The 27432-nt window shown below is 33.8% G+C and overlaps 1 protein-coding gene across 1 annotated transcript; it reads right to left on the bottom strand.

Moving 5' to 3' along the window:
- On the bottom strand, nucleotides 1-25641 carry LOC138692064 (zinc finger protein 235-like). Its single transcript, XM_069814946.1, has 5 exons — nucleotides 25507-25641; nucleotides 23755-23852; nucleotides 23035-23172; nucleotides 22632-22711; nucleotides 1-7156 (listed from the first exon to the last, which is right to left on the bottom strand). The coding sequence occupies exons 2-5, from the start codon at nucleotides 23845-23847 to the stop codon at nucleotides 6472-6474; spliced, it is 996 nt and encodes a 331-aa protein (XP_069671047.1). The 5' UTR covers nucleotides 23848-23852; nucleotides 25507-25641; the 3' UTR covers nucleotides 1-6471.
- Nucleotides 25642-27432: the final 1791 nt, after the last annotated feature.

Below are 27432 nucleotides of genomic sequence, written 5' to 3'. Positions count from 1 at the left end.
ACGTAAAAGTATATTTTTATGAGCAGATTGAACAATGGACCAAACAGTGATGTGAAAAAAATCAAACCAATCAATATAATATTATATGATCACATTGTATAAAAATAAATTTCACATTGCTCTAATTAATGATGAAATCTTTTGTATATAGTAGTACATATTAATAAATCTTGTTTTTTTTTACACAAAACTTATTTTCATTATATTTGAACAAAAATGTCCCGTTAAAATACATCATTTGTTAAAAAGACATATGTCCAGCTAATTTAAGTGCCCCTACTAAGGGCATGATTGGTAATATTTCCAAATACACCTCTCACCTATGTGAGTTAAGTATAATTTCTTAATTTGGATTATTCAGAAAATTAATAAATTTAAATTATTAAGTAAGAAATGGTTTTTGTTTCTCCTGTAAAATTTCTCTTTCTGGACTTCGGCCCCTTTAACATTTGATGTATACTTGTAATGCCTGTAGTTACAATTTCAATTTAGTGAAATAAGAATACCTATTGCACACACAATACAGAAAACAAAACAATCATTTTCTTCTACATTGCAATTTGTAGCCCTCTGTTCCTTGCTATATCTTAAACACATTATAAAAGCACTGGCTGGTATGAAGATTTGTTACGGCATCTTATTGATTGACATCAGAGAGTTCTTATGGAAAAAGTGAGATTAAATGAATAGGGTGCATACATGGCAATGAATATTACGCAATTTTAAAGAATCAATATAAGGACCGTGACGTCATTGACGTTTTCGTAAGCTATACAGCGAACATATTGGATTAATCTAATATAGTCGTCATTTTTGTAAGAAATTTTATGGGAGTCAAATGGTATAATATACCAATACAAATTTACATTATTCTCGGTGGCTAGACCCACCAAGTCCCAAAGTATTACTTTATAAAGAGAACTTCCATACATCATATATCATAATATGATATAAAAAAAACCATGCATGACAGAAAAAAGCCTGTGGTTTTCATAAAATTTCTTAAGAAAATGGCGACTACATTACATTAATCAAACATATCCACCGTATAGATTACAAAAACGTTCGCGACGTCAACAATAAAGTCCGCCCATCTATTTTACACAAAGAAAAAAATGATGCAGGATTACACAAGTAATGAAGTGTGTAATATTGGAAATCAATGGTGCTTAATTATTACATTTTATTTTTATAAGAATATTCATACTTAATTGATATTTGTTTGCTATTAATTTCCGTATCCTCGTGCTCATCTTTAATTAAGGCCGGACGAGTTATCTCTCTCTCTCTCTTCAAAAAATCAAGTAATTGATAATAAGGAAACAGTTAATAATAAAGGTATAAAAACTATATGAACATTTTTTAATAATTAACAATTTTATGAGTCTGTGAACGCATTGTATTCTTCACCTGACATAATTAGGAACATTAAATCCAGACGTTTGAGATGGGCAGGGCATGTAGCACGTATGGGCAAATCCAGAAATGCATATAGAGTGTTAGTTGGGAGGCCGGAGGGAAAAAGACCTTTGGGAAGGCCGAGACGTAGATAGGAGGATAATATTAAAATTGATTTGAGGGAGGTGGGATATGATGATAGAGAATGGATTAATCTTGCTCAGGATAGGGACCGATGGCGGGCTTATGTGAGGGCGGCAATGAACCTCCGGGTTCCTTAAAAGCAAGTAAGTAAGTAAGTAAGTGAAAGTAAAGGAAACAACCGTTATTTATATACGCAACGGGCCAAGTAACACGGGACCTGGAAATATTTTCGATTGTATCAAAAACATGGCTAGGAACATCACTGTTTTCAGATATAATAAAGTGCTATTAGGAAGCAATGCTTTCACGTTTAACACCAGTGAATGTCTGTACTATTTACAGTATCCTATTCAATTTCAGGATTTTATAAACATTACAACTTATTTTGTACCGGTTGCAAAATAAATGATAGTGCACATAACCAATAAAAAAAAAGGCAAAGAAAGAGAAAGGCTATATGAACTCTGCAGGGAGAAAGATGCGTGACTCAATGAAAAAAAAAAAAAAACAAACAAACAAAAGAATATATTAATTTCGTTAAAATTTCAAATTACACTTGCAAGTAAATAAGATACAATACCATAATGGTTTCATTTAATTCAGAAAATTGTTGACATAAGAAAATTACCAACTCGTTGGTGATATTAAAGGTAAGTATTCAGGATGTATAAAAAGTAGGATGTTATTTGTTCTTATAGTTCTACTTCACAGCTATGGAGTTTACTGATGATATTGAGAAAAATATCCGGTTTCACAATTGAAGTAATGACTGATTAATAAAAAATTGACCATTTAATGTTGGGAGTATCTGATTCATTTGAGTTACATGACTTCAAAACAGCTTCTCATGACATTCTTGCAGCAACTGAACTTCAGATTTCGAAAGCTCAGTCAATCAGAATAACAAAGGATAAGTCTTAAGAAATGAGGACTTCCACAACCTTCAATGATTTTGAAAAGTAGACGAAGAGTGCTGTTTTCAGGAAAATTGTGAACTTGAACAATATTTTCTTCTCCTGCAGATTTTAGTTGCATCAACAGAAACAGCTGGAAAGAAGAAAAAAAAAAGAATCACTTCATTTCTATATACAGTGTATTGTAATGGAAGTTCTAGAAATTGGTAGGTATAAGCCTTAAATGTCTGTTTATATTGCGAACGGAAGGCCTCTTCAGTAGTGCAATAATATTATTTCCGGTTGAAGTGCGGCACCAAAGAGCAGAATTCCAAAAGTAAGACATGAATCCGGGAATCAACCGCAGAGATGTATTGGTTACATGCGTAAAGCATTCTACTTTCATCACGATTTGAAAGACATAAAAATATGGTACCAGGGCATATTGAACAAAGCAATATTGGCGCATTATTGCTGAAGCATAAAGAGGGATTCCCAGAACAGCATCATTTTGTTCATCTGAATGGGCGTAAGTAATTACTAATAATAATTTATAGTAATCGATATAACATTAAAACAATATAAAATAGTGATTAATAATTAATTTTATAGTCTCCAATGTTATATTACGGCTTTAAAATATGTTTTAAAATTAATATATAGTACATCATTTCACTTTTTTTTTTCATGTCCTTGTTGAAATTTTGAAGTTCTCCGTCCTTATTTCCATAATTTACAGAAAATCCTGGCGTGAAAATGAAAAACTGAATAGAGGCCTAGAAACAGCAATATGTAATAGCAATAATACAACTTAGACTATCGTATTAGATTTATTTTTTTAATCCTGAAATTTGTCAGTTTTCAATTTCTTTTATTTTTATTTTCAAAAATACATAAATATCTAACATTATAATGAAAACATGAATTCAAATTCGGATTCAGGACAATGTAGTTAAAGAGAATCAGAAAATGTAGCAGAATATATTTTAAATTCATAACAGTGTAATAATAACAGTAATAATAATAATAATAATAATAATAACAATAATATCATCGGATATAAATTACTTCTCACCGGTATGTATGCGTCATGCAATTTTAGGTAACCTAAATCTAGTCAATTCCCTCCACAAAAGCGCTAAGATGTAACTTATAAACCTGAAAGTTTGCTATCGTCAGATGTTTGTCACTGGTTCCAACTCTCAATAGTTCCAAATTCGAAGCTGCCATAAAGCGCCATCTCTTACCGATTTGTGATTCACAGCGGATGTGACGTAGGTACGAATATGCGTAAGCTCTACGAGTGGAAACGACTGCAATTCAGAAGATTAACTTGAAGGACAACAAAATGGGGATCTACAGATTTTCGTGCCAATCAAAAAGTTTGGATCCGTAAGTCTTTCATACTAAAACTGCAATGCAATGACTAATTGTCCAAGAAAAAATGCCCTTAACATTCGTAAATATTGTTGAACGCGCAGAAATTCGGATAAATTCGCTATTACCAGTCAAAGAGAATTTCCGGAACTGTGCTATGACTACAAAACAACAGCCATACCCTACAAATAGAATGGACTCTGGAGTGCTTGTACGTGTATCAGCGTTTCCAAAGTAATGTATCACTCGCACGTGTTGACAGATATGGCTCTCGAAATATTTCTCGCTTGTGTAAGCGTACCTACATTTTGAAATGACTATAGTGCGCAAGTTCTTCCCGGTCATTCCACTAGTACTGTTTTTGCTTGTGAGAATGTATTGCTGAGTTTCTAGACTACCACACTGTGTATAGTTCTACCCAAAAGCATCACATTTAACACTTCCCCCATTCTATCAAGTTCAACCAAACTTGACAAATCAATCACTTCTCGCCAGGAGGTAAGCGTAAACACCATTTGAGATACCTCTAAGCAGAGAAAGACCTTCCACACAAGATCCAACTATATCGCTTCTCGCTCATCGACAGTATAGTATACTATACATATATATTTCACCTCTTAGAGATAAGGCTATGCCTAAGGATTTTCCGTGGTTTTCCTAAGGCGCTAAGACAAATGTCGGGATGAGCCCTAAAAGAAATGGGCCACGGACCTGCACTCATATCCCCATGAATCTCCCTAATTACTCTAAATTAATTAACAATTACATCTCTCCCCCCTCTTCGTAATTGAGCCATCATATAGCCAAGTGGCTGGACTCTAAATTGAGACGATTCAACAAGGCTCGTGACAACAATCACCTCCTACATAATAGCCAAATTGGCTAGTCTCTTATATGAGAAAACTCATCCTGCCTAAGGTATTGCGTGGTTTTCCTCAGGCATAAGACAAATGTCGGGATGAGCCCTATAAGAAATGGGCCACGGACCTATATGCCTTTCCCCATATATATTCCCCGTTTATTATAAACGACGTATGCCCTAGTTCAGAACCTATAAATTGTCTATCACCTCCTACATAATAGCCAAATTGGCTAGTCTCTTATATGAGAAAACTCATCCTGCCTAAGGTATTGCGTGGTTTTCTTCAGGCATAAGACAAATGTCGGGATGAGCCCTATAAGAAATGGGCCACGGACCTATATGCCCTTCCCCATATATATTCCCCGTTTATTATAAACGACGTATGCCCTAGTTCAGAACCTATAAATTGTCTATCACCTCCTACATAATAGCCAAATTGGGTAGTCTCTTATATGAGAAAACTCATCCTGCCTAAGGTATTGCGTGGTTTTCTTCAGGCATAAGACAAATGTCGGGATGAGCCCTATAAGAAATGGGCCACGGACCTATATGCCCTTCCCCATATATATCCCCCCTTTATTATAAATAACGTATGCCCTAGTTCAGAACCTATAAATTGTCTATTAAATATACGAGGTCACTCAATTAGTGGCAAATTGAAAGGACAGGGACCTCTCAAATTGCAGATTTAGATTTCACGGCGCTTCTTCCGACGGCCTTCACATGCCTTGTCATGGAACAACAGACGACAGCGTCTCGCCATCCTAACGGCAAACACCAGCCATCTCCTCCTCGCCCTGTTCCGTGATCACTTGATGAAATCTCAGTCCCTCTCGCGTATGTGGTACCTAAGAGGTTACGTCCAATTTCGGCTTCCCCTTCAAAATTTTCTAGAGCTCCATCAGTGGAGCAGCGTAACCCCGGGGTGAGACTAGTGGGCAACAGGCTTGGAGCTCACATATTTAGTTTTGTACAGCCCCCAACCCCTTGCAAGGACGCGTTTGCGTACCTTTTAAATTAGTCCTCCCAATTCTCTTTCGAGTTTTCGATAAGGCCATGAGGCCTTCTCTTCGCCTTTACAAGGGAATTAAAATTATAATATTAAGAATAAAATTAAAATTATAATTACAATTACAATACAAGTCAAAGTACTAAAAATTTACCAGATTAATAAAAGCTAGACAATTTATTATGGATATCAAGAACAAACAGTGTCTTCCTGAAAAACACTTTAAAGCTAGCATAATAAAACAAAACAGTGATGAAAGTACACGATATTTAAATATTTATTACGAAATATATCTATGTAACGCATGATTGTATATTAAGATGTGCGGGCCATAAAAAACCGCATTCCACACACATGACAACTGAACAGCATCTCTTATGTATGCATACTTGAATAGACACTAAAATTTTCCGAGCGCAAAATATCCAATCGAAACACATCAGAACTGAACGGTTTTCCAAAAAAGCATCTGGAGATTCACCGGACGTGCAAAACACTTCCTACACACAGCACAACTAAACGGCTTCTCGCCTGTGTGAACACGTGAATGCATAATAAGATATTCCGCGAGAGATATTCACGTCACGTCACAATTTATTGGCTTCATGCCATGTGCTGGCGGGAAAGCTTCTTTAGACCTGAATACCTCTGACAACAGTGGCCACACAAGTCACAAACGGATGGCTTCTCAGCAAGCGTGAAAGCAAACTCAAACTTTCGGAGCGCGAAAAACTCATCATGCACACGTCACAACTGAATGGTGTCACGCCTGAGAGTAGGAGTTATGCTTATCGTGATAGTTGGAATGCGAAAAACGTCGCAACTGAAAGCTTCTCGCTAGTGTGCACAACTGAATGGCTTTTAAGAGTTGAAATTCTTGAAAAACATTTCCCACATACGTCACAACTAATATGCAGCTTTGAATGCTTTTTAAGAACTTCTGATCTTGAAAAGCACTTCCCACATACGTCACAACTGAATGGCCTCTCATTCGTATGCACGCGTGAATGCCTCTTGAGATCGTTGGACCTTGAAAAGCACTTTCCACAAACGTCGCAACAGAATGGTTTCGCGCCTGAGTGCACGCGTGAATGCCTCTCCAGATTATATAAGCGTGAAAACCTCTTTCCACACACATCACAACTGAATGAACTTCCGTCTGTGTGCACGAGTGAATGCCTCTTGAGATCGTTGGACTCTGAAAAGCGCCTCTCACACACGTCACATCTGAACGGCTTCGCGCCTGAGTGAACACGTGAATGCTTTTCGAAATCCCTCGATCGTGAAAAACACTTTCCACTCACATCGCCATTGAATTCCTTGTGAGATTTGAATACGAGGTAATGGCTTTTGAGTCTTGCAGAGTCGAGGAATGTCAATCCACAAATGTCACAATCGTATTTCTTGCCGTCGTCCTCTTCAGGAATATTTTCGAAGAATTCTGCAACTCCACTATTACGGCTAACTGAAACACTAAAAATGGTGTCATTAGAGGAAAGAATGTCTAGACTTACAATGAAGAAATATATGTCCCATAAGCAGAGTAATATACGAGAAATTGATAAACGACTTTCACCTTGAAGTACTTTTTGTATAGATTATCTTTAAAAAACTATGTAGTAATAGTAATTATAATAATCATAACAGCAATAATGATAGTAATAACAATAATTATTCATTTATTTATTAATATTTATGTGCTAGACAGCAGACACTGGACAATAGAAGTCCAAGACAGTGATACAATGAAATAAACGACTATGGTACAAATTAAACAATAATAATTTATTTATTTATTTAGAATATTAACGTGCAAAACAACAGCACAAGGCCAATTAAAGTTTAGCACGATACAAAACAGAACAAAACAACAAATGATGATGAGAATGAATGATAGAAAATGGCAATGAGATGAAATACAAACTATATAATAGTCTACATCAATCATAGATCAAATAAAAATGATAAAATTAGTACAATAAGATAACTGAAATAATGGAATAGTCTACATTAATCAATTGACCAAATGCAAGAAAAAAAAATGGACAAATAATTATTAAAATTAGATCAGTGAGTTAAAACTCAAAGATATACTACACATTAAATGGATCCAAGTTCAATCCATGCAAATTAGCATATTTAATGCATCTGCAGACCGGAGAGAGAGATTTAGGATTCTTATTATAAAACAATTCATGAAATCTTAAACCATTAGCTGGAATACGAAGACTGATATTGCTTATGAAAGATTCACAATCAATATCACCCTTAATGATTTTGCAAAAAAATAAATAATCAAGATCCTGACGTATGGTGAACAAACTACCGCAATTGAAATATTTGCATTTAATCTCATAGTTATAATCGGAATTTGGTAGAAATATATAACTACACAAGGAAATAAATTTGCTTTGAATATTCTCCAATTTAGCCGAGTCAGTGGAAGTAATGGAGTTCCATACAACAGATGCATATTCAAGCTTGGATCTAACCAATGTATAGTATAAAATTAATAAACACATAGCAGTGGAAAAAGACTAAGTTATAGACCTAATTAGGCCAAGCATTCTTAACGAATGGGTATAAATATATTGCACATGATCATGGAAATATAATTTTGAATCAAGTAGGACACCAAGATCTCTAATACAATCTTTCTTAGTAATTACTACATTACTGAGAGAATAGTTAAATTTTAGGGTGATAGTTTTCCGTGAAAAGGAAATAACAAAAGTTTTGGATTGATTAATTTTCATTCCATTTTCAACAGATCATTTTGAAATTGAATTAATGTCATTTTGAAGAATTTGACAATCAACCAAACTATTAATTTTGAGAAAGATTTTGAGATCATCCGCAAATAAAAGGCAGCTAGAACTTATTCTTTTACTTATATCATTTATAAACAATAAAAATAATAGACGTCCCAATGCAGACCCTTGAGGAACACCGCATAAACTATTAAATGGAACCGAGAGAGAATTAGCAAGTCGAACACAAGACTGTCTATATATTAAATAATTTTCAAACCAATTAACGTAGTTAGTGAAGAGACCAAAATTACTTAATTTATTTAATAACATTTTGTGAGGAACAACATCAAATGCTTTGCTAAAATCGAAATAAATTGAGTCAATTTGACCTTGATTTTCAACTATAGGCATTATGAGATTAAGATAGGAAACTAAATTAGTAGTAGTAGATTTCCCTCTTATAAAACCATGTTGGGCCGAATTGATCTTATTTTTGACATAAAATGAAATGTGTTTGTGAATAATTTTTTCAAAAATTTTAGAAAAATTGTTTAGGATAGAAATGGGTCTATAATTAGTAACACTGTTTTTAAGCTAAGATTGGATAAAAAAGTTAAAACAGGCAAGAGAATATTAGAGGAACCCTTGATTATAAAATTAGGAATGCTATCAGTACCTTTACATTTATTAGGCTTTAGCTTTTTAATAGCTTTATTTACATCATCGAATGTAATAATAGGCAGGGACAAACAGTCAATAATATTATAATCATAAGTAATGAAATTAGAGTTACAATTTTGATGAACAGATTTAAATTGACAAGCAAAAGCATTTGCAATTTCTTTTTCATCTGTGATGTGAACGCCATTTATTATTAGTTCTGTGGGATTACTATTAGTTTTTCGAAAAGTTTCTACATATTTCCAAAATTTATTTGGTTCGTGCTTTAGGTTATCATCAATTGATTGTAACCATTTGAATTTATCAGATTTAATCATGGCTTTGACTTGTTTTCTAAAATTAGAAAATATTTGATAATGATGATCAGTTTTATATTTTTTGTAATTTTTATTCTTTATAAGCTGACGTAAATCGTTTGAAAACCATTTAGGATAATGCGATTTTTTAACAAAGGTGACAGGGACACAAAGGGATATAGCATTGTTTATAATTTGAGACAAGGAATATGCAGCAGTGTTTCTATCAGTAGTCTGATATATGCTAGTCCAATCATAATTGTATAGAATAGAATAAAGATTCAGATAATCACCTTGAGAATAATTTAAATAAGACCTGATTAGAGAGTGTTCCGGTAACGATAATTTTACTTCAATATAAATAGAGATAGATGGATGATAAGTATCCTCTAAAACTAGAGTGATCGGCAAGTTTATCTGTACTGTTTTTATCATTAGTAAAAACCAAATCAAGAAGCTTTTTGCTCGTAACGGTAGAGTTAATTTGAATTAATCCAAGAAGGCAGGACGAGGAATATAAATCCTTAGCCTTAATTTTAGAGAAATAATGAGTATCATTAAGATTGGAACCAATTGTCCAGTCCATACCAGGAGTATTAAAATCACCAAGGATTACTATTCTAAAATTATGAGTGTCGAGATTTTTTTCGACAAAATTAAGATAAGATTTTAAGTTAATATGATCTGTATCAGGAGAGAAATAATGGTTTCATAACAGATTAAAACCATCAGTCATTCTAAGTTCACCCCAAACGCATTCACTAATAATTTCTAAGTCAAAACGCCTTCTAGTAAAAGGTAACTGGTTGCTAATCGCTGTTAGGACACCACCACCTCTTTTTATGTTAGTGTCTTCAGTCTATCTGCACGAAACACAGTATAGTTATTTGGAAATAAATTAGAATTAATAACTGACTCAGATAACCATGTTTCAGTGAGACAGATAATGAGATCATTATTACTCACTATATTCTGAAAAATTTCATCAACTTTAGTGTTAAGTCCACGAACATTTTGGTAGAAAATCTCGAGATGATTAATAGAACTGACCATTGAAAATGAGAGCGTGCAAGACTAAGACTAAGGGGCATTTCCCTGAGAATCAACAGAGTTCGAATTAGCAGAATGCGCAAAGTGCTGCTCAGGCTTTAATTTACCATAAAATGGTGCAATTAGGCAACCTGCTGGCCAAACTTCAGGTTTGTTAATGGAATCGAAATCCCTCACATCAACAGTGATGTGAAAGGAAGAATATGATTGATATTTGGTTTTTAGTTTAGTTACAGCAAGAGATCTTAGCTGAATTTGATTCTTCAGGGAGTCCTCTATACTCTTTGTGTTGACTTTGGAACTAAATCTCGAAACAAATAGAGATTTAGTTTTAATTCTCTCAGGGGCCATTTCAATGCTACTCATGGCCAATATTCCAACTTTACGTTCTCTTATTTTATATTTTTTGCGAGTAACTAATTGAAAACCATCAGATACGTTGGCAGAAGTTGAAGCACTGGCCTGATTCAGTTCAATATTGTTATGTCTATCAGTAGCAGGAGGAGTTGTTGACACAGACTTCCTTGTTGCTGACACATCAGAATTGCAAGTATGCAAGTTGTCAGCAGCATTGTTCACAGACACTACCTTGCTATATGATTTCTTAATGGGGTCATTAGACTGACCCACAGAAGAAATACTATGAGATGATTTACGGGGGCAGCACCCCTTAGATAACAATTCTGCCATTTGATCATTTAGGATAGAATTTTCATTTGCAAGTTCAGCGTAAGACTTCCCAGGGCCCTTAGCTTGCACAGATTCATAGTGCATTGATTCAGAAGGGACATTTCCCTTTTTAGTGAGTACATTAGAATTAGTTATCACCAAAATTTCGGCCACCTGAATTTTCAGAGCCGCATTTTCGTTCTTAAGTTCTATCATCTCCTTTTGGAGACTCTTCACGTATTCCAAAATGTCGCTCACTGTGTCCAGAATGTTCACACTATTTAGTCGAAGAGTCTCAACCTGGACGGAGAGGGAATCGACTGAAGGCAGGCTCGGTAGGTTGAGATCCCTTGAAGGTGAAATGACTTTTTTTGTAGGTAAAAGTGCAGGTGAGATCACCTTCTTCTCACCTGGAGCAGTAGGACGTACTGGCGTGTTGTCCCCCTGTGTTGATTTCATTGCACTCACACACTTATTACACTTAAAAGTAGAACTGCCACTCTGCATGTAGATAACATGCTCTGCCTCACCTATATTTAGGCAATCGAGATGATAACGAAGACCACAAGGCCCTGCACACTTCAGAAACTTTTCCCTTCCAAAGAAAGGCAAGTTACACACAAGACAGACGTCTTTACTAGGCGCCATATCCAATTACAACTTCGATGCACCTGCTGTACGCTGCAAGTTACGGGAGCTACACGCACACACAACCGAACAGCATGACGGCTCACGACCGAATGACAATAAAATAATAATACTATTAATAATAATAAATATAGTACTAATTGCGGTACTGGTAAAGCGCTTTCAGAATAAGAAGGCATATGGCCTACGTATGTGGTCACACAGTGCACGGTATACGAGACGTGGAAGACAGAGACAAGAGATAGGGACAGAAAATATTAGTATCAGTCGCTGCTGGGTGTTCCTTCATTGTTCGTAATGTTTAAATATAATTACTCTTACTGAAGTAATTCTCATACAAATTTTTATTATTCTTCGCTTCTCAGATCAGTAGATCTTGGAGTCACTGACTTACGAAATAAAGTGACATATGTAGAAATTTACTTTGCTAATGTCAGACAAAGAAGGTTTTAATTTTAAAAAGGAATACTGCATACTGTATTGCACTATCTGACATGTGGAAATTTTCTCCTGAAAAAATTGAGGGCGAGAAACTTTACCCAAAAGTTGAGACTTCCTTGTACAGCAGCGCTCAATTTATTATTGTTTATTTCTCCAGAGGAAAGATGAGATAGAGTTTGTTTGTGGAGGCAGCCTACGAATCTAGCGATAATAAAACGTAAAATTTTTTGTAGAAACGTAATTTAGTATTGATGTTGAAGTGGAAAAGTAATTTATTTTTCCTCTGCTAAATGAAGCCTATATAATTTAATTCTCTAGCTTATACCTTACTTAGGGTCCAGGGCTCTATAGTCTGCTTATGAATCTGGTTATAATGCAACGTAAGCATAATAATTATGTGTTCATACATAATTCAGTATTTCATACTGAAACTGTAAATCATTATTTTTTTCTGTAAAACTAGGTAGGGATTCGTAACAAGCTCTTTTTTTTACGGTGATGGGTTGTTAGGCCTTCGCCCAACCCGCAAGCAGGAGGACCACCCCTAATCGGCTGTCCACGACTGCTTATTCAATATATTCGCAGCTACCCTCCATATCTGGAGGCCGTCTCCTCTATCCGCAACGTGAGGACGCGCCATGCCGTGGTGATAGGGACCCACATTAAATCCAGACGGTTGAGATGGGCAGGGCATGTAGCACGTATGGGTGAATCCAGAAATGCATATAGAGCGTTAGTTGGGAGACCGGAGGGAAAAAGACCTTTAGGGAGGCGGGGACGTAGATGGGAGGATAATATTAAAATGGATTTGAGGGAGGTGGGATATGATGATAGAGACTGGATTAATCTTGCACAGGATAGGGACCGATGGCGGGCTTATGTAAGGGCGGCAATGAACATTCGGGTTCCTTAAAAATGTACTTCTAAACTACACGCATCTGCAGTCTTTGTTTGTTATGGTAAGTTACACTCTACACAAGAGAAAACAATCCATATCTGAATTTGAAAATAAACAGAATTTATCTTCATTTACAGAGAGGGACTTCAGAGCAAAATATGCTGTATATTGTAGGTTGGATATCTCTGCTTAGTCTTAAAGCGATAACACGCGAACCAGTTCACATAGAATTGTCATTCTTGTACAGTTGACTTCAGAATTCGTAGCTCTATCGAATGGCACAGCTTAAAATTCATTACTAGCCATAGTATTGTGCGCGCAAGAAAGAAACTAATACGCGATGCTTCATCGAGACTTCGCGACGATTTAACTAGGCAACGCTGCTGCACTGTTAATAATAATTTATTTATTTATTTATTTAGAATATTAACGTGCAAAAACAACAGCACAAGGCCAATTACAGTTTTGCACGATACAAAACAGAACAAAACAACAAATGATGATGAGAATGAATGATAGAAAATGGCAATGAGATGAAATACAAACAATATAATGGTCTACATCAATCATTGATCAAATAATAATTATAAAATTATAAAATTAGTACAATGAGAATTGAAATAATGGAATGGTCTACATGAATCAATAGACCAAATGCAAGAAATATATGGACAAATAATTATTAAAATTAGATCAGTGAGTTAAAACTCAAAGATATACTACACATTAAATGGATCCAAGTCGAATCCATGCAAATTAGCATATTTAATGCACCTGCAGACCGGAGAGAGAGATTTAGGATTCTTATTATAAAACAATTTATGAAATCTTAAACCATTAGCAGGAATACGAAGACTGATATTGCTTATGAAAGATTCACAATCAATATCACCCTTAATGACTTCACAAAAAATTAAATAATCAAGATCCTGACGTCTGGTGAACAAACTACCGCAATTGAAATATTTGCATTTAATCTCATAGTTATAATCGGAATTTGGTAAAAATCTATAAGAACACAAGGAAATAAATTTTCTTTGGATATTCTCCAATTTAGCCGAGTCAGTGGAAGTAATGGAGTTCCATACAACAGATGCATATTCAAGATTGGATCTAACCAACGTATAGTATAAAATTAATAAACACATAGGAGTGGAAAAAGAATAAGTTATAGACCTAATTAGACCAAGCATTCTTAACGAATGGGTATAAATATATTGCACATGATCATGGAAATATAATTTTGAATCAAGTAGGACACCAAGATCTCTAATACAATCTTTCCTAGTAATTACGACATTACTGAGAGAATAGTTAAATTTTAGGGAGATAGTTTTCCGTGAAAAGGAAATAACAAAAGTTTTGGATTGATTAATTTTCATTCCATTTTCAACAGACCATTGTGAAATTGAATTAATGTCGTTTTGAAGAATTTGACAATCAACCAAACTATTAATTTTGCGAAAGATTTTGAGATCATCCGCAAACAAAAGGCAGCTAGAACTTATTCTTTTACTTATATCATTTATAAATAATAAAAATAAGAGAGGTCCCAAAGTAGACCCTTGAGGAACACCGCATAAACTATTAAATAGAACCGAGAGAGAATTACCTAGTCGAACACAAGACTGTCTATCTGTTAAATAATTTTCAAACCAATTAACATAGTTAGTGGAGAGACCAAAATTACTTAATTTATTTAATAAAATTTTGTGAGGAACAACATCAAATGCTTTGCTAAAATCAAAATAAATTGAGTCAATTTGACCTTGATTTTCAACAATAGGCATTATGAGATTAAGATAGGAAACTAAATTAGTAGTAGTAGATTTCCCTCTTGTAAATACATGTTGGGCCGAATTGATCTTATTTTTAACATAAAATGAAATGTGTTTGTGGATAATTTTTTCAAAAATTTTAGAAAAATTGTTTAGGATAGAAATGGGTCTATAATTAGTAACACTGTTTTTATTACCATTTTTGAAAACTGGAATAATGGATGCTTCCTTCCAAAGTGACGGGTAAATTCCTGTTTTTAAGCTAAGATTGAACAAAAAAGTTAAAACAGGCAAGAAAATATTAGAGCAACCCTTGATTATAAAATTAGGAATGCTATCAGTACCTTTACATTTATTAGGCTTTAGCTTTTTAATAGCTTTATTTACATCATCGAATGTAATATTAGGCAGGGACAAACAGTCAGTAATATTAGAATCATAAGTAATGAAATTAGAGTTACAATTTTGTTGAATAGATTTAAATTGACTAGCAAATGCATTTGCAATTTCTTTTTCATCTGTGATGTGAACGCCATTTATTATTAGTTCTGTGGGATTACTATTAGTTTTTCGAAAAGTTTCTACATATTTCCAAAATTTATTTGGTTCATGCTTTAGGTTATCATCAATTGATTGTAACCATTTGAATTTATCAGATTTAATCATGGCTTTGACTTGCTTTCTAAGATTAGAAAAAATTTGATAATGATGATCAGTTTTATATTTTTTGTAATTTTTATGAGCTTTATTTTTTTTCTTAATAAGCTGACGTAATTCGTTTGAAAACCATTTAGGATAGTGCGATTTTTTAACAAAGGTGACAGGGACACAAAGAGTGTCTTCAAACAATCTATCTGCACGAAACACAGTATAGTTATTTGGAAATAAATTAATAACAACAATAATAATATTAATAATAATAATAATAATAACAATAATAATATTAATAATAATAATAATAATAACAATAATAATAATAATAATAATAATAACAATAATAACAATAATAATAACAGCAACAATAATAATATTAATAATAATAATAATAATAATAACAATAATAATAATAACAATAATAATATTAATAATAACAATAATAACAATAATAATGATAATAATAATGATAATAATAATAATAATAACAATAATAATATTAATAATAACAATAATAATAATAACAATAACAATAATAATAATAACAATAATAATATTAATAATAACAATAATAATAATAACAATAATAATAACAATAATAATAATAATAATAACAATAATAATAATACTTACTTACTTACAAATGGCTTTTAAGGAACCCGAAGGTTCATTGCCGCCCTCACATAAGCGCGCCAGCGGTCCCTATCCTGTGCAAGATTAATCCAGTCTTTATCATCATACCCCACCTCCCTCAAATCCATTTTAACATTATCTTCCCATCTACGTCTCGGCCTCCCTAAAGGTCTTTTTCCCTCCAGTCTCCCAACTAACACTCTATATGCATTTGTGGTTTCGCCCATACGTGCTACATGCCCTGCCCATCTCAAAAGTCTGGATTTAATGTTCCTAATTATGTCAGGTGAAGAATACAATGCGTGAAGTTCTGTGTTGTGTAACTTTCTCCATTCTCCTGTAACTTCATCCCTCTTAGTCCCAAATATTTTCCTAAGCACCTTATTCTCAAACACCCTTAACCTATGTTCCTCTCTCAGAGTGAGAGTCCAAGTTTCACAACCATAGAGAACAACCGGTAATATAACTGTTTTATAAATTCTAACTTTCAGATTTTTGGACAGCAGACTGGATGATAAGAGCTTCTCAACCGAATAATAACACGCATTTCCCATATTTATTCTGCGTTTAATTTCCTCCCGAGTGTCATTTATATTTGTTACTGTTGCTCCAAGATATTTCAATTTTTCCACCTCTTCGAAGGATAAATCTCCAATTTTTATATTTCCATTTCGTACAATATTCTGGTCACGAGACATAATCATATACTTTGTCTTTTCGGCATTTACTTCCAAACCGATTGCTCTACTTGCGTCAAGTAAAATTTCCGTGTTTTCCCTAATTGTTTGTGTATTTTCTCCTAACATATTCACGTCATCCGCATAGACAAGAAGCTGATGTAACCCGTTCAATTCCAAACCCTGCCTGTTATCCTGAACTTTCCTAATGGCATATTCTAGAGCGAAGTAAAAAGTAAAGGTGATAGTGCATCTCCCTGCTTTAGCCCACTGTGAATTGGAAAAGCATCTGATAGAAACTGACCTATACGGACTCTGCTGTATGTTTCACTGAGACACATTTTAATTAATCGAATTAATTTCTTGGGAATACCAAATTCAATAAGAATATCATATAATACTTCCCTCTTAACCGAGTAATATGCCGTTTTGAAATCTATGAATAACTGATGTACTGTACCCTTATACTCCCATTTTTTCTCCATTATCTGTCGAATACAAAAAATCTGATCAATAGTCGATCTATTACGCCGAAAACCGCACTGATGATCCCCAATAATTTCATCTACGTACGGAGTTAATCTTCTCAAAAGAATATTGGACAAAATTTTGTACGACGTCAACAGAAGTGATATTCCTCGAAAGTTACCACAGTTGGTTTTGTCCCCCTTCTTAAAAATAGGTACAATTATGGACTCCTTCCATTGTTCTGGTATAATTTCCTTTTCCCAAATAGCAAGTACAAGTTTATAAATTTCGCTATATAACAATAATAATAATAACAATAATAACAACAATAATAATAATAATATTAATAATAATAAAATAACAAGAATAATAACAATAATAATAACAATAATAATAACAACAATAATAACAATAATAATAACAATAACAATAGCAATAATAACAATAATAATAATACAGATGCTTGACGTTTTACATATCGAAAGGGAGGAAAACATTTAACAAAATTAATTCAGAAATTCTGTAGGCATCTCAGACCCAGAAACTACTATCCAATCAATCATTAATGCTACGCGTCCTGCTTCTATAGAAATATACATCTATCAACAGAACCTCCATCAGGACAAATCACAAGGTAAAATAACTCCATTGCAACTGATCCATAACCACTGCCAAATGCATTGGAACTAGAATGAATATAAACTAGGTAAGGGAGTTTTGGTCCAGTCACTGATCCGGGAGAAAACACGTAAGAGTTATAACATGGCGAAGAGCATGCACTCAGATAGATGGAGCTACTGAAAATACGGTGCGAAGCTCAACTTACTGATTTTTGGTTAAGGATTTTGTTTCCTGCTATTATTTTTAATTTATACAATACAGGATATTAATAATACATTGTTCAGACATTTTACTACATATTTCCTTTTTCAAAAGTCAATTACAGCATTAACTTTCTCTTTAATGCTATAATCTAAAATGCAGCAAAAGAATTATTGAATTAAATCACTAATACAAATAGGAAATTATAACAGTCCTTTTATGAAAAGGAAGTAAAACAACAAGAAAAATTCTGCAAAATGAATATTAGAATATTATGCAGAAAATATTAAAAAGAAAAATAGTTTTCATTTTCGCATTAAAACCAATCCAATATGACAGAAGTAATGTTAACAGAACTAATACATTTACACAAGTAATGTGTCATTATTTTATGAATAATGCAGAAACGTTCTTCTTACAAAACGCAAAAACCTAAAAGTAAGCTGTTATTTATAACACGTCAGGATTGTCCGACAACCCAGAAACAATGAGCACTAAATTATAGGTGTACAGCTGTGAGTGTTGCAAGCACACAAAATGTCAACAATGCTCTATTTAAGGTTATGATGGAGTGGGGAAGTCACACATCACAATGTTGGCAGCTTAGTGCAAGGCAAGCCTTACTGGGATACAGGGGAATGCAGAAACATACAGAATGCACGAGGTAAAAAACACGGCGCTATAAAACGAACAAACATCTGTTCGAAATAAAGCACAACTTTGATTTATTTCAGGTGCACAAATTGTCAACAAGGCACTAATTATGCCGTTAAAGTCGTGCAGATTTAAAACAAAGTGCGGTCTTTTCCCTGCTATGCAACTTCTCTGGTTTAATCATTAAAAAAACACCACATTGTTCTAAAAAAGAAACAGTAAACGCAAATAATAACGTAGAGGAACAAGGAATGCAGCATAACCGTCGGACCACTGTAGTCCTGAACACAGCGGAGTGATCACAGAGAACATGAGTTGCAACTTTCTGCCCCAGCACTGATCATCTTTGCCTCGGGAAATATCTCCACCACTTTGGAATACTGCCAACACCAACCTGCATCTTGTGCAATTCCAAAGAAGACATGGACAGACATCTACATCTACATACATGCCAAGACCTACCCCCTAGGGAAGAACTTTGCTTTTAATGGGACGTAACAGGCTATTCTTATTCTTATTATATTATTTATTGATTAAAGTTCTCGTTAACACTTTGTTAAAACCATAAAATTTACTTAGTCTTACGTTAGAAAAGTGTAAAATTGTTGGAAAAGCATATACCTTCGACAGACGGCCCGTTTCAACGCTATGTCACGTCATCTTCAGTGTCTCTTGAACCACTGGTGATCTTGACTCTGCGATGTGCAGTTGTCGATGGTAGGGGTGGGGGTGTGTTGTTCCTGTGGTGGGGGTTGGCTGTTTGTGTGTTATGATGTATTATGACGTCGAATAATGTGTGTGTATTGAACTGCAATTGTGTGTTAAGTATAGTAGGTAGTAGGGTTTAAGAAGGGCGCGTCAGCTACTATGGCTATTTGTGCCCTTATCTAAAATTCTTAATATTACAAATACATAAATAATATAATAATCAGAGTGCTAAAAGAACTAAAAAGCGTTGTCACGATAAAACGAGGCACACAAATGCAGTATACATAAGGTGATTTCTACAGAATCATAAAAGTGAGCAATTCTACCACACTAGGTGGCATTCAAGACGAACAAATAAAATAATAAAACTAAGGCCACCAGAGATAACTTGTGAATTATATTTTAAAACCATAAAATTTTATAAAATATTCGGATGTATAAAGTCCGAAATGTCAACAATATAAAATCAAATATAAAACAACAAATGTAACCTCCGGATGTAAAGGGTCCGGAGGATAAGTAAAACGGATCAATAAAAAACTAAATCACCTTATCCAAACCTGTATTTGATAAAAATCTCAGAACTGCATTTGTACAATTAAAATCATTTCCAAGAGCATCACGTAATGTCGGCCGAATTCCATATTGCCTCCGTGCATGGTCTGTTAAGTATATGTTGTGGGTATGTTATTGTAGGTTTATATATTTCCTACTGTTCTAGGATGTTTAATTGTGTATTTTTTGATGTGATGTGTAAACTTTCCACATGTTTCTATATTACTGTAGTCATGATTAATGTTGAAAAAATGTTCTGTCCTATGTAAAAATTTGGACAACTATTGCATTTTAATTTGTAAACTCCAGTTGAATTATATTTATTTGAATGTTTAATGTGATTGATTATTAAGGTATTTCTGTGTTGTGTTATTTGTTTTGTATGCTATCTTGTATTTTAGTTTTCTGAATGAAGTTGCAATTTTGTGGGTATTGGTATTGTGATATGTTAATGTTATGTATTTATTCTCGCGTGCTGTTTGTGTTGGTTTGTTCTGTTTTTGTTTTGCCTTTTTTATTAGTGTGTCTATTATGTTAGGGTTGTATCCATTGTCTTGTGCTATATATTTTATTGTGTTTTGAATTCGTGTCTGTTATTTGTTTTGGTTATAGTGATGTCTAAGAAGTTTACAGCTTGGTTATGTTCCATTTCTACTGTATACTTTAATTTGGGATGTATTTTGTTGAGTTGTTGATGTAGGTTTCCTATTTGTATTTGTTTCCATTTTTAAGACTATTATGTCATCTACATATCGATGCCAGTACATTATTTTCTCTGCGTGTTTGTTGTTGTCGGTGTTTAGTGTGTGTGTTTGTTCTATGTTGTGAATAAAGATTTCAGCTACTATACTTGATATAGCTGAAACCATTGGTAATCCTTCAGTTTGTGTATAGTATTTATTGTTATGTGTGAAATAATTTTGTTTTGTAATAATCTCTGTAATGTGTATAATTTCGTCAATGTGAGTCTATGGTGTGTTATTTTTGATAAGCATTTTCCGAAGTATTTCAAGTGTTTCTGTTACTGGCATGTTTGTATATAGGTTTTCGATGTCAAATAATGCTAATGTTGTGTTGTGTGGAATGTGTTTGTTAACTAGGTCTATGTTGTTGATTATTGTTGTTGGGTTTTCAAATTGTATATTATTTCTTATAATGTTGTCTATATATCTCGCTAATTTGTATACTGGTGCATTCTTGTAGTTAATAAGAGGATTGATTGGAATATTTTGTTTGTGAAATTTTGGTAATGCATTTAATTTAGGTGCGTGAGGTTAAATTTGTTTCAATTGTTGTTTTTTGTTGTTAGGTATGATGTGAGTGCTTTGATTTATTGTATTTTTGACTATTGTTTGATATTTTGTTCTTGGATCTGTTTTTATTTCTGCGATGTTATTTTCGTGAAAAAATGTGTTAATTTTGTCATTCATGTCTTGAGCATTCAATATTACAGTGCAATTACCCTTATCAGCTTTTACACATGTTAAATTTTGTGCTTGTTGTTTCTCTCTTAATGTCTTTATTGTTTTAATTTCATTCTTATCAGTTATAGGTTTGTTTATTTTATCTATGTTTCTCAATAAATCTTGCCGAATCTATTTTTGGTGTTTTGGTTGTGTGTTTTGAATTGCTGTTTCTGCATTGATGATCGTTTGCATTTGTTGTGTTCTTGGTGTCTTGTTATATTGTAGGTTTATTGTTTTAGTCTGTTTTCAAGTAATTTCGTTCCGTTTTGGCTAAATGTTACATTGGTATTGTTGAAAATCTTAGGATGGGATTTGTGTGTGGTGTTCTATGCCTTTTTTAACAATTTTACACTTTTTAAACGTAAGACTAAGTAAATTTTATGGTTATTATATTAATGTTCTAATCAAGAGACACAGACCAATAATAGGCAAGCACAATACACACAAGAGTATTACGGAATTAAAAATTGAACATAATTAAAATTTACAATAATAATAATAATAATAATAATAATAATAATAATAATAATAATATTAATATTAATAATATAACTAATAATAATAATAAAAATAAAAAATAATAATAATAATACTAAATCCAAAAATTGAATTCGACACATTTTTTCTAATTTCTTTGTTAGAACTCAGGATCTGTGATGGACATGCTGCAGAGAAGTAGGACTCACTTCCTTCAAAGCTATACAGAAAAGCCTACTAGAAGTGCCGGATCAGACCTGAGAAAACAACAGGAACTATATTTCCTGGCTATATTCCATTAGTCAATGAAAATGGTCAGTGAATGTTCTGCATTAAATGTCAAAAGTTGAAGGCAAGTCTATGCCTTGATATTATCTCTGACAGCAGCAACATCAGCTCCACTAGTTGGCAGTTGTAGGAGTGGTAAAGTAGCTGGTAGGGCAGGTGTTCGTGATAGTGATTGAATATAATATATCATTAACGATATTTATATCTACAAGGTAAAGTGACGTTTTCATATAAAAATAATCACGTTGAAATTACAAATGTGTTTATGTTGTCATTACTTAAATAAAGCAGCAAAACCAAGAACAAACTAGGGACTCGTATATTACACTCACCTCTCAGTTAAGACTTCATTCTCTTCTGCTATTACTTTCAGTTTGACCTCCTTCACTTGATCCAACTCACAAAACTCTTCCTGTAGCAGAAGATTACGTAAAACAGACACAGAGCACAATAATACATGAAAATCAGGCAGTGAAAATGTACAACTCAGGCAATCTTTAACGTAAAGTCAGTAATGGAAACATTTTGTGAAGGATGTGGGCATCCATTTTGACGCTAATGGATTACCAGCAAGTACGGTACATGATTCAAATAAACTAAACAGTGCTAGTAAAACAATTAACTTAAAAACTGGATAGGGTAAAAGTTACCACTGGAATGACTGCAGCAGCTACATCAGCCAGAAAGTAACAGAGAGAGAACTACCGACCAACACACTTCATAGACTGCACTCACCTCAGCTTCACTCTTCAGCATGGGAAAGTCAATTGGCACTGCAGATTCCTCAAACACTATCTCCGATTTAATGTCATATCTGTGATCTATACATCCAGTTTTTATTTTAGTGACGTCAAAATCTAATAAATTTCCTTCCTGTAACAAAAATTACAAAATAATTAGACAAAACAGCATAAAAGTTGTTCAAGAAAACCCGTGACTATTTATGAAGTCCGTCCACATTTTTATTAATACTGATGTCAACAAATGCACATCTAGCTATTCCAAAACCAACAGTGAAATAATTTATCTGAACAGCGTCCTATCATAGCATATACGAGGAAAAGAATATATTTATTTGATGACATTTTGTTGCCAGTATGATCAGACGGATCCACAACAAAATATTAAGGTTAATGTTATTCTGAAAAACCTATTATTGATTCAGTTTTAAATTACATAAATCCTCTTCTAAAAATCCATGGAAGTAAAACAAAAACTTCAACGTTTGTTTGTTTGTAATATATTTCCTGAATTTAAGTATACACACCATTTTGTGAGTATGTTTGTTTGATGTGAAATAAAAATCCATTTGCAACTTCACATTCACAATTTTCAACTATTTTAGTTGTGTTTCATCTCGTGGAAGAAGGAACAGTTATTTACAAAGGAATGTGTTTCCTACTTATAAATGACGCATTTAGAAAATGAAAATAAATATAATTGCTCTCAATATACCTCAGATAAAGGCTTCTTCTCTTCTATATCTGCGATACCACTCGCCTGTATAGCCATTGGGTCGGACCCAGGTTCCATCTTGATCACGTCCATTACGACTGAAGAAGGAAATTAATTAACATTTATGCAGAATGTGAAATACTCAGACAGACTTACTAGCTTGGCAATAATAAGTCCACATCTGCGTGGTGTGTGTATTTCTGTGCGCGCCACAACACACAAAAGTTACCATAAAAATACAAACGAATGTGTACATCAGCACAGACGAGCATGTGATACTAGGGACATGATATAGTAGTTGTCTAACAAATAAAGTCGATGATATCATGATATTGTTTGTCTTGAAGTTCTGCATATGATTTGTTCCACTGGATTCGTTTGGGCGTTTTGTATAAAATGCAGATGTCTACTAACTAGTGTCGGAGGAGTAAAGTAGGAAATAGACGAAGTGAAAAAAGAAAACAGAGGACATGAAAGACACAGTGTAGAACAATGCAAGATAAGTGTAGGAGTTTCTTAAATTAAGTACAGTGTAAGAATATAGTGTAAAGGTAGTAAATTAATTAGTGAAGTGATGTAAATAGCAAAATGAGCGATAAGTATGAATTAGCAATGTTACATGTCAATAAGGGCTAAGAATTAGGAAAGTAAGGAATATAGCATCGGGTGGGATAGAGATTACGAAAAAATATGTATGTGATAAGAGTATAACCAGTAAGAGATAGAAATGGTAAAGAAATGCATGTGCCATGCAATTAGAGAGAGAATAACAGTAAAAAATCGGTAGGAGTAGACAAGTTAGTTTCAGAACAAAATATAGTGTGTAATTTTCCAATTGAATTTTGAAAAGTTCCCGCTCATATTGTAGGTTGGCGATGGTTTCCTCCTGTTTCTCAACTAATGTTTTATAGTGACAGAGTTCACATGACCAGTTATGACACAGAATACCCTCATCACTAGCAGTGTTACTACTTCCATAATGAAATCACATTCTAGAACTGTCACAAAAGGCTCCCTGACCAACTCTCCTACGACACGCACCACAGCTTCCAATGAAATCACACACCTTACCAACATGCCACTGGAACAATAATTCACGAAATCAATTAGGCCTACCTAAGTAAGTAATTTAAACAAATAATATGGACTCCAATCGATTTAATGTAGATTAGATATACATAAATAATGTGTGAAATAACTAATATATTGAGAGATATACAATATAAAATATATAAGATGTGACAGATAGAAGAGGAAGTGAAGGAGAGATGGGAGGTTAGCAGATCAGGAGTGTAATTTCGTTTCTATTTCCGAGTAAATAAAATGACGTCATGAGTACCGGTATACGAAATATTCGCTCCTTCGTTACTGTGCACTTGTTCTTTCCTGCGTAATCAGAGTAAAACATTAACATTCAGATACTGCTTATAATCATTAATGTGGAGAGTGGTATTCATAAGACCCAAGTTACATATACAAATACTGTAAACAGAATGTGACAATTCAACATACAATCGGTAAGATAGAATCAACTGTATGCCATACGAGATAAGTGAAAACATTTGCCGAAATACATTATACATAATACTACGCAAGGAAAGAAATACATATCTCCAGTGCAAGCCGATATAGAGCAAAACTGATTGAAAGTCAAGTAGAAAGTTTTTTGAATGTCGTTTACTCCTTTATGTTGCGGAATACAATGCAACAGTATATTACCCACTGTACACTGAAATATTTACATTTACATACCTGCTTTGGGCCGTAAATCTTAAGCAATGGGTAAGACCAGAATTAGCACAGAATAATTAGCACTATACAACAAATATACAGAGACCTAAAACAATTTTTAGAAAGAATAATTAAGTTAGCTGGATAGCAATTCACATAGAAGACCGTGACACGCAGGTTTCTGGATACCTATGCCCAGTAATGTGAACATTATAATCTGGATACACAATTCCTGTATATAAATTCATCCTGCCTCAGGAGTTCCTAACTCTCTAAGATGATTATCGGGATGAGCTCTAAAAGAAATGGGCGTCGGACCTATATTCCTTTGCCCATAGAGATTCCGTTAATATTGCAAACAATTTTCGACAAAAATGCTCTGGCTTAGCTTCGTGCATTACCCTGTTACGTGAGTGACGTTACCCCACTTTATTCGCACAGGGGACTTTTACAGATCAGACTTACGAATCCAGGTGTTTCTTCTGGCGGTCTTAGATAGGCCTTCGAACATCACACTTGTCATATGAGCGAGTTTACTGGACTGCACTGGCACTGTGAAAGAACAAATTCCAACTAACACCTTTCGCGTTTGTTCTTTTGATAATTAAATCAACTGTTCTAACGCGTCCCTCTGCCCCTTCTATGTGCTAGCTATTAGGTTACGTCCATTTCCGGCTTTTCACCTTCAAAATTACTTTCAGTGGAGGAACGAAACCAAAGAGAGAAAAGTGGCTGACAGGCTTGGAGATCACCTATTCATTTTTTCTCAGACCCAAACTCCCTTGCAAGCACACCTTCAACCGTGCATTTTAAAGCTTTTCCTCCAGTTTCCCTCTCATTCAATCAAATTCGTCCACGGCTGTATATAAGTTATGCGAAAAAAATGAAGTTTCACTTTCGCATTATTGGCACACTTGAATCGTATCTCTCTGTCCCTCTAATTAACATGGGAAATGGATGTTTAGGCGAAAGGAAAACTTCTTTTAATATAATGCCTCGTTAATTTTACCATTATTATGTCGAAATACTGTGCTGCATTCGGCTGTAAATCAGGAGTGGATGCACATTCCGAATATGGAAATTCTTCTGACTGTTTAGTTTCAGTTTAAATTTTCAATTAGCAGTAGAAGCAGAGAATAGTGCACTGCGGTACGAATTTGACAGTCTCAGTCTTTTCTTATAGGAAAGTTCACGGTTCAAATTTGCTCCACAGCTTGCTGTAATGTGACAGCACGCCTTAAGCCACAGTCGCATTTCTCGCATTTTGCTAATCGACTTCTAATTATGCAACAAACTTTGAATGTAAATGTGCAAAAATGCGACAACCACATTGGACTTCAGAAACGAAGATGGTAATGGAGAAAATGAAATCAGAGATGTTTCAACTAATCAGTTCTGGAGAATTTGAAGGTAAATGAAATGCTAATGGCACGGGCAATGTTCAAGAAAATATTGAACAATAGGCTAGTTGTTCAGGAATGGATTACAAAAAGTTGGTACAGTTCATGTAAGTTAACAAGTGAAGTGAACAACTTTTTGTAATTGACTTATATACAGTAATTCCATCGTATACTGTAAACTGTGAGCGAGGATTTAGTTGCATAGATCTTGTAAACACTGTAATTAGGAACCGTCTTTCAGTAAAAGCAGTTAGCTCTATGCTAATAATAAATCTTGAAGAGCCTACTGGTAAGGAATTTGAATGTTTAGAATGCGCATAAAATAACGTATATTGATGTGATGTAAATTCTGCAATAATCGATTCTAAACACACCAACGACTAATGATTTACTTGCATAAGCACATCTAGAGTGTGGTAATATGGACTTAAAGTAATAAAACTCCAAGAAACAAATTACATATATATTTTTGTTTCTATAAACTTTATTAATTTAATCTTTTTTGTACAATTATTTAGAATATTTTACAATATTTTCGTATTTTGCA

Source organism: Periplaneta americana, chromosome 16 (assembly GCF_040183065.1).
Source record: "Periplaneta americana isolate PAMFEO1 chromosome 16, P.americana_PAMFEO1_priV1, whole genome shotgun sequence".
Taxonomy (NCBI): domain Eukaryota; kingdom Metazoa; phylum Arthropoda; class Insecta; order Blattodea; family Blattidae; genus Periplaneta; species Periplaneta americana.
Note: the sequence above shows the minus strand (reverse complement) of the source record. Positions and strands in the feature narration are given on the sequence as shown.

Coding starts and splice junctions, on each gene's coding strand:
- LOC138692064 (XM_069814946.1), bottom strand. CDS start 23,847: ATGGACGTGATCAAGATGGAACCTGGGTCCGACCCAATGGCTATACAG. Junction 23,173..23,754: donor AGAAGAAGCCTTTATCTGAG/GTATATTGAGAG, acceptor TTTTTGTTACAG/GAAGGAAATTTATTAGATTT. Junction 7,157..22,631: donor AATGAAGTCTTAACTGAGAG/GTGAGTGTAATA, acceptor CACCATTTTTAG/TGTTTCAGTTAGCCGTAATA.